This window comes from Peromyscus californicus, unplaced genomic scaffold (assembly GCF_007827085.1).
Source record: "Peromyscus californicus insignis strain IS unplaced genomic scaffold, ASM782708v3 Scaffold_20__1_contigs__length_68692818, whole genome shotgun sequence".
NCBI classification, from domain to species: Eukaryota; Metazoa; Chordata; class Mammalia; order Rodentia; family Cricetidae; genus Peromyscus; species Peromyscus californicus.
This window is the reverse complement of record NW_026294503.1, coordinates 3629726-3642188: the sequence shown is the minus strand read 5'-3', so window position 1 is coordinate 3642188 and position 12463 is coordinate 3629726. Positions and strand designations below refer to the sequence as shown.

The 12463-nt window shown below is 46.6% G+C and overlaps 1 protein-coding gene across 2 annotated transcripts; it reads right to left on the bottom strand.

The window, feature by feature from the left end:
- Positions 1–46: 46 nt before the first annotated feature.
- On the bottom strand, positions 47–3902 carry Polr2k (RNA polymerase II, I and III subunit K). Of its 2 annotated transcripts, none has more exons than XM_052747624.1 (4): positions 3789–3902; positions 3045–3114; positions 2390–2482; positions 47–752 (listed from the first exon to the last, which is right to left on the bottom strand). In XM_052747624.1, the coding sequence occupies exons 2-4, from the start codon at positions 3103–3105 to the stop codon at positions 730–732; spliced, it is 177 nt and encodes a 58-aa protein (XP_052603584.1). In that variant the 5' UTR covers positions 3106–3114; positions 3789–3902; the 3' UTR covers positions 47–729. The 2 variants fall into 2 exon arrangements, with proteins under 2 accessions (XP_052603584.1, XP_052603585.1); XM_052747625.1 differs by lacking the exon at positions 3789–3902 and adding an exon at positions 3616–3748.
- Positions 3903–12463: the final 8561 nt, after the last annotated feature.

Genomic DNA, 12463 nt, shown 5'->3' with positions numbered 1-12463 from the left:
AATATGATTAAGGCTTAAGCAATTCAGATGAATGAAACACTAGAGATCATTTGTGGAAAATTTACTTCCATTTCAAATACATTTCAGACTCGTTAAAATAGATGAACGAAGCAGCCGGTGTGCACCCAGCCGGTAACGGAATTTGATAATACTCTTTATCAAATCAAGATACACTCTTTAAGTATAGACAAGTCTGCTGGCAGCGGCCATTGCGGGCATAAAGAATGAATGATACAGAATGATGCATGTTTATAGATGAAGACTCCAGCTTTGGGATAATCCTTAGGCCGCTTCACTAAATGTAAACATCATCACATGTTCCAGGTGAACTTGAACTCCCACACCAAGGACTTCAGCTGAGAAAGACTCTGTAACAATCTGGAGAATGGCTGTCATTCTGTGGGCTTTGTAATTCTCCTTTTACATGTACCGTTTTCTTCTGGCTATGTACAATCTATGCTGAATTGAAAAAGGTCAAAACAATCTGAATAAAAGTGTGGTTTGGGGAAACAATTTTAATCTTCACTGTGTGAGAGATTAAGAGCACAATAAATTAAAGCCATATGTTAAACCAAAAATTCCTTTATACAAAGTATCAAAATACAATCACATTTCTAAAATGAAACCAGAGGTTTACAGTTGTTGTCCTAAGTAAGCTAAGTCAAAAGCTGTACGAGAAACATCAATGGGGCAAATGTATGAATGAAGACTCTCCCGAATCCCCACGTTTCATCGAGCATCAAAGACCACCACTGTTGAACGAGTTAAGGATTTTGAACAGTACTTAAAATTGTGTAATACTAAGGCTTCCAAGTAACCACCTCTGCACCAAGCTTGCTATTTGGTATAAAATGAACAAGAGTGAATTTCACTATGGCCATCAGACATTAAAAGAATAAAGTACACAACTTCCATTTTCTTTTTTCTTTTTTTTTTCTTTTTTTTTGGTTTCTCTGTGTAGCTTTGCGCCTTTCCTGGGACTCACTTGGTAGTCCAGGCTGGCCTCGAACTCACAGAGATCCACCTGTCTCTGCCTCCCGAGTGCTGGGATTAAAGGCGTGCGCCCCCACCGCCCGGCACAACTTCCATTTTCATTAGTTCATTTCCATGATACAAAATAATATAAATTTTAAAAGATAATAAAAATAATTTAAAAACACTGAAATACTTGATGATGACTTTTAAGAGTTTGTGTCAGTTACCATGAAACAATTTCCTTTCTGTATTTGGACTAATATGTAGGCCTCACTATTCTCCATTAATTTCTTCTTGCATACTTCAGATTATCCATAAACTAACAATCAAGAATGACTACTTCTAAAAATAAAGAATTCCTGAAAAATAAAAATATTTATGCAAACTCAAATCAACTAGTTTTTTAATTACTTAGAGCCCATAATGAATGACACATGAAAGTGCTAATCATGTTTACTTTAAAAATAAAAAAAATCTACAATTATCTACTGAGTTTTAAAAAATATATTTATTTAGGTTTATTTTATGCGTGTGAGTGCTTTTGCCTGAATGTACATATGTGCATCATTTGGGTCCCTTGTACAGGTGGAAGTCAGAAAAAGGGATCAGACCCCCTGGAACTGGAGTTACAGATGGTCATGAGCAATCTTGTTGGTGCTAGAAACAGAACCCAGGTCCTTTGAAGAGCAGCCAATGCCCTTACCTGCTGACCCATCTCTCCAGACCCCATTTGTTTTTGTTTTGTTTTGTTTTTGGTTTTTCAAGACAGGGTTTCTCTGTGTAGTTTTGGTGCCTGTCCTGGATCTCACTCTGTAGACCAGGCTGGCCTCGAACTCACAGAGATCCGCCTGGCTCTGCCTCCCAAGTGCTGGGATTAAAAGTGTGTGCCACCTGTGTTTTTTTTTTTGTTTTGTTTTTTTGAGACTGGGTCTCACTAAGTAGCTCTGGCCTGCCTGGAACTCAGAAAGCTCTTCCTGCCTCTACCCTCAAGTTTAGGGAAAAATAAATCCTATTACAATAATTAATCTAGATATACCTCCTTTCGAGCCTCCTACATTCTCAGTTCTTTCTCACTCTTCCTTAATAAATCCATGTTCAATCTGCTTAAAAATAAATAATCCAGCCGGGCGGTGGTGGCGCACGCCTTTAATCCCAGCACTCGGGAGGCAGAGCCAGGCGGATCTCTGTGAGTTCAAGGCCAGCCTGGTCTCCAAAGCGAGTTCCAGGAACGGCGCAAAGCTACACAGAGAAACCCTGTCTCGAAAAACCAAAAAAAAAAATAAAATAAATAAATAAATAAATAAATAAATAAATAAATAATCCAAAAGTTATTACTACTGTTACCAGAACTTAGTTTTTATCAACTCAAATATTATTTTCCCCTTACATTTAGAAAGCATAGTCAAAAGGATACATCTTTTAGTCCTCTTCTTGTACATTATTCTGTATCCACATTCTCTGCATCTGATTGGATCCCTGGACTTTATTTCATTTTCGGTGTGACACTCTAGGAAATAAAACATGTTTATTCAATGCCTGAAAGAGAAACACTACAGGGAACGGAATATAACCAGGGATTTCTTCAGGAGCAAGCCAGAGCACCCAAGGCAGCCAAGTGCCTTTTTATTACTAAACAGACCACGAGGAAAGAAGAGAGCTGTTGGCAGTGCTCCTTGTCCTGATGAAAGGACGAATCTTAATGAGGGATTTTTAAATTAATGACTGCTAAAGTGCTCCACTGGAATTCACAACGATCTGCTTGTCTCTGCCTCCCACGTGCTGGGGTTAAAGGCGTGCACCACCACTGCCCGGCTAAAATGCTTCACTTGTAACTTTAAAGATTAGTACTCATGTAAGGAAAGTTTAAGTAAAACATTCTTACTTAAATGTTTTTTTTTTTTTTTGGTTTTTCGAGACAGGGTTTCTCTGTGTAGCTTTGCGCCTTTTCCTGGAACTCACTTGGTAGCCCAGGCTGGCCTCGAACTCACAGAGATCCGCCTGGCTCTGCCTCCCGAGTGCTGGGATTAAAGGCGTGTGCCACCACTGCCCGGCTTAAATGTTAATCTTACCTCCACAAATATATATCATCGGCTGCTGCTTTGGGGGCTGAACGTCTTTCTGAGTGTCCATTGTTAGTGCCTGAAATCAGAGTCAAAGACTGAATAACAGGGCTTTTGCACAAAACCAACCAGGCCCCATTTTCCCAGAAGCTATACAAGGTCCTGATTCCTGGGCTGAAAAGAAAAATTTGAGAATAAAATGTTTTCTCGACATGCAGAGGCTCGAAGATCAAACCCCAGCATTACAGCGGGGAGTAAAATCCCCCCCAGACTGTGGGCTGGGTCTGAACGATGAAACACATTCTCAACATTAAATACATTATGAATGTTTACTCCACTGTTCAAGATCCTGGAGGGGATCACTCTTTACACACGAAGAAACTGAGGCTAAGAACGGGTTTGTGAGCCCAGTATCACCCCACTACTAAGAAGCAAAGGGATTCAGACATCAAAGCCTCTCCCAACACTAACTCCACAGGGGAGCTTTTCATTAATTATTTATTTACGTATTTGGTCTTTGGGAGAATCTTCACTTTGCAGCTCAGGTTGGCCTGGAACTCACTTTATAGCCTAAGCTAACCTCAAAATCAAGGTGCTCGCTGAAGGCGGCATTCTCCTGCCTCTGCTTCCCAAGCGCTCAGATGGCAGGCGTGTGCCACCTCTCCCGGCCACCCGGGAACTTTTTAAAACCACGTGTCTCTCCAGTTTTTGCCCCCAGTCTACGTTCAAAGTCCTCAGTCGCCGATCTCTTACCTCGGCAGGTCAAAAAGGTTCTATATGCACGCAAAACCTCTTTCCGGCCCTCAGAAGCAGACTCACTACCGGCGCTGCTCGTCAGCTTCCGGCGCGGCCTTATGACGCACCGGAGCCCCGCCCCTTCCGCCCTGAAGTTCCGATCGCGGCAAATCGGAGGAGCCCCGTGCGCTGGGGTTTGAGACCGGTATAGTGTTTCCTTCCCACTTAATTCCCGTGGGTTCTGTGTTTATTTTCCCCTCTCCCCACGGAAGCAAAACGTTTCCACAGCTCAGCATTATTCCAAGGTTTGTGCTTCTCTCAGGGCACACAGAGCAGGAACCCAGGTGACATGCGCTGTTGGAATCCTGAAGGAGCCGTTGCCCGGGCAAACACGAACGGGCGACCCTAGCAGTCATTTTCACGAGTTAGACACTTCTACATTGCGGCTTTCAACTTGTTCAACACCTGTGCGGCTGGGTTTTTTTGTTTTGTTTTTCGTCTGTTTTTTCAATTTCCAGTTCCCTCCTGTCACTCCTTTTCCACTCTATTTTAGGGAGTGGAAAGGTAGAGAAAGGGTACTCTGTGTTGCTAGCCTTAAACTCGCACAGTCCTGCCCTTTTGCCTCCTCTGTGCAGAGATAACCCGTGCAAACCACACCGCCTGCCATCTCCCTCCGTTTTGGAAGCAAAGGCTTTCTTATGAGCAGCTCCATCAATTACTCCCACCAGTCGGTGGCGTCGGCTCCTCCTACCTGTGTTCACACAGGAAGAAAGTGACAGTTCAGTAGAAAGTGTGTGTGCTCTCAAAGATCAAACATTTAATTCAGTAAAACATATCTGTTTAGTTCAGGTCACTTATATTCAATCAATTCTTTTACAAAAGTCACATTAAATAATAGGGTTCTCTCCCAATGCACATCCTGGCATCTTAGTAGGCTGTACTTCCCATTCTCCATCCACCAAATGGAGAACTTTGAGCTTTGCCTTTTATTTCTAGGAGTTCAAACCTGTGGTATCCACAGACCAGCTTGAGAAATTTCCAGTTCTTCCCAGGCTGACATCTTCCTAGATGTCAAAAAATTTTCAGGACTCAGTAGTAAAATGCCTGCTTAACCTGCATGGGCTCACAGCGGTAATTTTTTAAAAAGGAAATCTTCAGGAAAACAGTAGTACTCAGCTTCTTCCTCTACACACAGAAGAACAGCCTGTTTTGACCCTCAACCATGTTACAAAGTCTCAGCAAAAGGGAGAGGTAATCAAATGTGCACATCAGGCATCTGTCAATAAATACTAGGTGAAAACCACCGCTATCGAGGATGTGAGACTTTCACACTTGCAAGACATCTTGGATTTTAAGATTTTGTTGTTATTTTAAGTTGTGTGTGTGTATTAGTGTCAGACCCGAAGAGTCGTTGGATCCCCTGGACTGGAGTTACAGACATCAGAAGCTGCCCTCATAGGTGTTGGGAACTGAATTTGGTCCTCTGCAAGAACAGCAAGTGCCCTTAAACGCTGGGCGGCCTCTCCAGCTCTTGCATTTTTCTTTCTTCCCTTCCTTCCTTCCTTCCTTCCTTCCTTCCTTCCTTCCTTCCTTCCTTCCTTCCTTCCCTCCCTCCCTCCCTCCCTCCCTCCCTCCCTCCCTCTTTTTTCTTTCTGTTTTTCGAGGCAGGGTTTCTCTGTGTAGCTCTGGCCATCCTGGAACTCTCTCTGTAGATCAAGCTGGCTTTGAATTCAGAGGTCTGCCTGCCTCTGCTCCCACGCCCTGGGATCAAAAGTGAGCACCACCACAACCAGGCATGAATGGGTGTTTTTTTCTTATACAGTCTTGCTATGTAGCCTGGCTAGCCTGGAATTCACAAATCCTCCTGCCTCTGTCTCCCAGTGCTGAGATATCAAGTATGCACTATTAAGCATAGCTTTTTCCTGGATTCTAAATCTGTTTACATACCAAATTTTTTTTTTTATCACAAAACAGGTATGAAGGTTAGAATGGATCACCACATGTTGATCATAAATGTACCGTGTGAATCTACAGGATGGTGGTGCCTAGTCTCAGTAAAGAGATCTAGTATTTCCATAATAGTTCACATTGGTGCTAGTTCCCAACCCAACACTCTATTAGCAGCAACTGTAACACCATGGAACATACCCTACAGATGCTACCCTGTTTTCAATTACAACATTAAACTGACTCTTTGAACATTCATCACATGCCAGAAATCACTTCATGGCTCTCTCCTAGTGAAGCTGGTTGTCCTTCCATCCTGAGGCTTTTAACCCTTTATAAAATGGTTATAGTGAAACAAGTTGCCATTTTTCCTGTGAACCTCTGAATTTCTTTTATGCTTAATGATAACAATTTCTGCATCGCTTGAATGTAGAGGTCACTGGGAAAAAATTCATGGTGTTTTATTGAATGAGCCTCAAAAGAAATTAGATCTTGTGGGAACCAAGTAGGTAGAATTCTATCATGGGAGCCTGATCCAAGAAAAGAGATCCAAGAGCAAAAGATGCGATAGATAAGGAATATACCAGGGCCAGCAAGATGATTCACTGGTGCCTCAAACCTTGCTATGTAGCCGAGGAGGGCCTTGTACTTCTCATCCTTCTCCACCTCCCATGTTCTGGGGAACACTGGAGCCACAGTGCCTGCTTCTGGGGAACATCGGAGCCACCGTGCCTGCTTCTGGGGAACTCAGTTTTCTTCACTTGTAATAAAATGTCTCCTGAAAAATAAGTAAATAAGCGTTTTTAAATTTGAAAAATAGCAATACAGTGGTTATTTGGATATTTTTAGCCATAAACAAAAAGTCCTTCTTTGTTTACATTGGGGTGGAGAAATTAAAATAAGTAGATTACGGCCAGGCGGTGGTGGCGCACGCCTTTAATCCCAGCACTCGGGAGGCAGAGACAGGTGGATCTCTGTGAGTTCGAGGCCAGCCTGGGCTACCAAGCGAGTCCCAGGAAAGGCGCAAAGCTACACAGAGAAACCCTGTCTCGAAAAACGAAAAAAAAAAAAAAAAAAAGTAGATTACATCCTTTATTTTCAAAGGAGAGTATGAATGAAGTCCACAACTACCATGAATTTATGCAGCAGAGTTTCTCATATTTGGGGAAATTGCTGGTGTCATCACATCTAGAATTCAGTGGATAAGCCTCACCCCAGGGAAAACTATCTTCATGATTATAACATATATCATTTGTCTAGTTAGGGTTTCTATTGCTGTGAAGAGACACCATGACCACAGCAACTCTTATAAAGGAAAACATTTAATTGGGGTGGCTTACAGTTTCAGGAGTTTAGTCCATTATCATTATGATGGGACATGGTGGTATGCAGGCAGACATGGTGCTGGAGAAGGAGTTGATAATTCAACAGGAAGTGAAGGCAACAGGAAATGAACTGTGACACTGGGTGTGTCTTGAGCATATATGAGACCTCCAAGTCTGACTCCACAGAGACACTTCCTCCAACAAAGCCACATCTCTTCATAGTGTCGTTCCCGATGAGCTTATGGGGGCAATTACATTCAAACTACCACATCATCCTCTTTGTTTGGGGGTGTGCTCATGCATCCTAAACTGACCTCAAATCTATCTAGCTGGTGATTTTGCACTTGTGGTCCTCCTGCCTCCCTCCCAGATGCTGAGTTTACACCAGTGCTGTCTGGGGTATGCTGGGTTAACCCAGGGCTTCGTGCATGCTAGGCAAACACTCCACCAACTGAGCTCCATCCCCGACTCTAGGTGACTGAATTTTAGAAGACGATACCTGGGAAGTGCTGCAGAGGGAAGGACTGTCAGTTCTGAGCAAAGCAGGATGAAATGGCTAGAACAAAGACTTTATTTGAAGAGACCCGAGAGTACCGTTTATTGTACGTGGAAGTGTGGGGGAACACCAAGTGTCGTATGTGTCATGAGTTCATTGGCCCCTTAAACTGTACAGGTACCTCCTCAACATTATATTAATATCACATTTCCCTCAAAGGCAGTTCTGTTACCCCCACCCCCACCCCCATGCTGTTGATTCTGCTGACGGAGCATGTTGGTCCAGGTTGCTCACTACCCCCACTAGCGGTCTTCCCGAGTAACACAGCAGCTCTCTACTGGTCTCCCTCACTTCTTTTCATTCTGTCCTCTATTCTATGCACCCGTTTTTCTAAGATGCTCTGCATTGCCTGCAGGAAACCTGTCTTAACAATCATCCACAACTCTTGAGACATAATGTCCCCACTTCTCAAGCGCTGTTCTCCTGCCCTTTCAGCCACTGTGCCATGGTTCCCAGCTGTAACATTACATCATCACCATCATCATCATCAACTCTCAATATGTAGATTTGGCTGGTCTGGAACTCACTGTGTAGATCAGGTTGGCCTCAAATTCATAAGAAATCTGCCTGTGTCTGCCTCTGCCTCCCAAATGCTGGGATTAAAGATGTGCACCACCATGCTGGTTATAAATTGTTTTTTAAGTAATAAACATGCTTTTTGTTGATTTTTAGATTTAAAAAACTACATCTCCACAGTATCAGAAAAAACAAGGCGTTACATCATTTCAGGTGACGTGCAGCTGGCAATAAAATCTAGTCTTTCATATTCTGCCTCGCTCCTTCAGCTCCGACTTTGCTGATGTTGTTGCTCATGACACTTTCCTCGGAAGTGTCTTTCAGCTGATGGCAGGGACCCCACCTGGCCTTGCCTTGGAGGTCCGGCATCCCTGGCTGTTCTCTGTCTAATTCTGTAGCCCCGTCACTTGTTTGAGGCGGCTGCGGGTGAATAGCTCATCTTCTGCAGACTGGGTATCCAGGGGCTGACTCTCTCAGCTGTTTTCTCACTCAGCCTGAGACATGCCGTCTAGCTCGCTCAACTTCCTGAGAGTCCTCAGAGGAAAGCACTCTCTGTAATAGTCTGTAGTGAGTGATGGACAGCTTTTCTAATGTGTCTAACAAGCTGCTCTTGCTTGTTAAATTTGGAATTCCCTGTTATCTGCCTTTAATTGCTACCCACCCATCAAAATCCACCTGGTGGGTGCTTACAAGTCAGCACCGTACTCTCCTCAAGTGGAGTTAGTTGGCTCTTTGTGCCACTGCTGCTATGACATTATAGTGCCGTCCTGTCCTGTGCCAGCCACTGTTACCAGTAGGCTGACGGGGGCTTCTTGCTCTACCCAGATCGAAACTGTAAGTGGCAAAAACACTTTGCAGCATGTCTAGCTCTCCAGACCTGAGCAGCAATGGCAGACCAGGGAGAGCAGCAAGTGGCGCCCTCCAGTGTTCGCTCTTGTGAAAGCCTCGGGTGCCTCACCCTTTGCTCTATGGTTCTTATGAAGCCAAGGGTACCAGGACCATCAATCAGCTCTGCAAATGTTACAGCTTCGGCTTAGGACTAGAAAGTCTGGACTCCTGAGTCCTTGACAGGTGGCCAGTGATATAATTCTCGGGATCCAGGTATCAGAGACCCTTGCCCTAAAGTCCTGCCGGCTCTCTGGAGCTCTTCGGCCACCAGGGCCTACGGTTTCTATTCTCTGACTCTTTCCAGGCCTGGGTCCACCCAGTCTCTCTGCTCCCACCCTCTCTACTTCCCCGCCCGCCCCAGCTGCGCTCCGGAGCTCTTCAGCCGACCCTTTTCCAGCTGCCAAGCAGTCAGCCACCTTGCCATGCTCGGCACTTCTTACCTCATGCCACTTCCTTCCTGTCAGCCTGCACTATTCAGGTGCTTATCGCCAAGGCTAACAAATGGAGTTCAGGCCCTGGGACCCACACACTCAGAGGAAAGAGTAAGCTGTCAGGCTTTACTGTGACCTTCACATGCATGCAAAAGCAAGTGTGCTCTCATGTGCGTGCACACACACACACACACACACACACACACAATCTTAAAAAATTTAAAATAGATGAATAAAAAATAGAAACAGGCAAGAGGACTTTTATTGGGCCTAACATCTCAAGAGCAGGGGAGGCATCATATCAGGGTGTTTCCTAGGCAACTCACCAAGTAAATCAAATAGCCTGCTCATACAGCCAGAGGAGGGGTGTGTACTGCAAATACAGTATTGCCCTTTTATACCAGGTCAAAGGTGTCTCTCTGCTGGATCACTGGGGGAAGTACTACTCCTCTGGCCAAAATGGGATGATTTTAGGGTCATTGAGGGGTCACTAAGGCTTGGGATAGCAAAAAGTGTAGCAAAAACTGGAACCGCGAGGCTGCCTCTGCAGAAGCCGGAGCATTAGCAGAGACGGTTGTGTAGATTTCTCAGAGCACTGGTGGAGTGCTCAGAATGGCTGATGTTGGCATGGACGTGGCTCTGCCTGCCAGTCCTTTAGCTCAGGACAATCAGGGCTGCTAATTAGGGAGTCAAATTGCCCACACCTCAGCATCTTTATTTACGGGAAAATGTACACGAAGAGTCATTACCACAAGCACAGCGATTTTAAACATTTTTAAATGTGTCTGTGTGAGTATATGACATGTGTGTGCAGGTGCCTACAGAGGTCGGAAAAGGGTGTCAGATCCCCTGGAGCCACAGTTACGGGCAGCTTTAAGTGTGATATGGGTGCTGGGAACCAAACCTGGGTCCTTTGGAAGAGTAGCAAGTGCTCTTCACAGCTGAGCCATCAAATTTTACCTGAGCTTTAATAATGGTTATCACCTGCCCGAGCCCCGGGGAGGGAGGGTCTCACCTGTTCTGCGAGCCAGCCTCGTTAGCAGGCTGTGCCCTATCGTCCGTGCAGGAGTAGCTAGCATGCAGTTTGAGCTTAATATTTGTGAGTTTGAGTTTAGATACGCGGCGCCTATTTTCGCAATGCCTAAGGGGCATCCAGGCCGAGAAACATCCTCAGAGGAGAGGGTGTAAAGTGGCTGTCTGTGGCTGAAAGGCGGCAGCCAGGTCCTGAGTGAGGACTATGTTAACCTGGGGACGGTGAAGCACCTAGGTGGGAGGTCTCACTGGTGTGGGCCTCGGAAGACAGGTCCCCAAAGCAGAGCGGCTAGAAGCGACCCAGGGTGACAGGTCTGTGCCTGGCCTCCATTCTGCACTCAGGAAACAGTGAATGAAAATCAGGCCTTTAAATGTGTTTGGCATCAGAGGCTCTTGGATGTTTCTGTCCCTAAAAAGGAATGTCTGAAAACAAGGAGCGGATCTCTCTTATTATTCATAACTTTTGTTTGGATGGTTTTTCAAGACAGTGGCTATGTAGCCCAGGCTGGCCTGAAACTTGGTGTGCATACAGAGCTGGTCTCTATGGGAATCCTGCGGTTGGCTCTGCCTCCTCACTGCAGAGACTGTGGGCCTGTGCCTCACAGTTTTTTTTTTTTCTTTTCACAAGATCTATGTTTGTTTGTTGTAGAAACAAGGCCGAAAATATAAAAGAACTATTTTAAAAAATCATTAGCCAGGTGTGGTGGCACATGCCTATAATCCCAGTACATGGGGGTGGGGGGCGGTGGGCAGAGTGAGGAGGATCACAAGTTCAAGTCCGGCCTGGACTACACCTGACACTGTCTCAAAACAAACATAAAAAAAAAATGAGGGGGTGGTGGGGGCACCCCTGTAATCCTACCACTTGGGAGATGGAGGCAGGAGGATCAGGAGTTCCGGGGCAGCCTTGGCTACCTAGCAAGTTAAGTTTGAGGCCAGCCTGGACTCGCTGAGACCTCTGCCTCTCTCTTACCCCCAAATCACGTAGTGAGGAAGTCAGTCATGCTGTGGATGTTTATGACTTTACCATCCAAAGGCAGTTCGGTTGGCAGGCTGCGTTGACACTGAACGTCTGGAGAAACGTTTCCAGTGACGATCCCCAGCGCCGCACGGTTTCTAACAGGCGGATCCCTCGGGGGGCACCGAGTGATGCTGGGCGGGGCAGAGCGCTGGGGCCCGGCGGGGCGGGGCGGGGCGGGGCGGGGCGGGCCGCGGGACCGAGGGAGGGGAGGGCGGCGTCCACGGGGCGGGGCGGGGCGGGGCGGGGCGCGGGACCGAGGGAGGGGAGGGCGGCGTCCACGGGGCGGGCAGGGTGGCCCGGGACCCTGCGGCGGCCGGCCCCAGGTGGGCGGCGCGGCCCAGGTGCGCCCGCCCGCCCGCCCGCTCCCCTCCTCCCCGCACGCCAGGGTGACGACCGTTAGCCCCGCCCGCAGCAGACGGCGCGGCAGCTCCGGGGCGGTCAGGCCCGGAATCGGGGAGGCCCCCACGTCCACGATAGCGGAGGAGGAAGGCCGGGGCGCGGCTGCCGCCCGGCGAGACGTCCCCAGTGGCTGACCCTCCCCGCATGCCGCCTGTCCCGTCCAGCCGCAGCCGTCGGGGCGCTGCTGCGCCGCTCGGTTGATTGCTCAGGTTTTTCTCTTTAAGTGGTTGTACCCTGGCATGAACTTTAGAGGCAAAGATGAGAGGCTTAGTTACTTGGAAGCCCGCCTTACTTTGACATGTCTTAAGAACTCAAGGTTGACTGATGGTAAGACATCGCACATGAACGGATGAGGACAGCTGCCTTAACTAAGTCGTTCTCTGACCTTGGACGTTTTCATTTGTAGATAAAAGAGTTCTGAGCCCTTTATCAGGACCTGCTTTTTGTTTTGTTTTTAAGTGAGCATCAAAAAGGTTCGTTTGGGCCATCAGTCAACTGTTGGGTCAGTACAGTAAGCCAGGCGATCTGTGGTTGCGTGAATAATTTCCAAAGTTTTGAAGCAGGCATTTTGGGGTACA

What these genes read in the sequence shown, in the direction of transcription:
- Polr2k (XM_052747624.1), bottom strand. Translation starts at nt 3,105, where the DNA reads ATGGACACTCAGAAAGACGTTCAGCCCCCAAAGCAGCAGCCGATGATA. An exon ending in GATGATATATATTTGTGGAG is followed by an intron (nt 2,483 to 3,044) that starts GTAAGATTAACA and finishes TTTATTTCCTAG; the next exon opens with AGTGTCACACCGAAAATGAA. An exon ending in CAAGAAGAGGACTAAAAGAT is followed by an intron (nt 753 to 2,389) that starts GTATCCTTTTGA and finishes CTCGTTCAACAG; the next exon opens with TGGTGGTCTTTGATGCTCGA.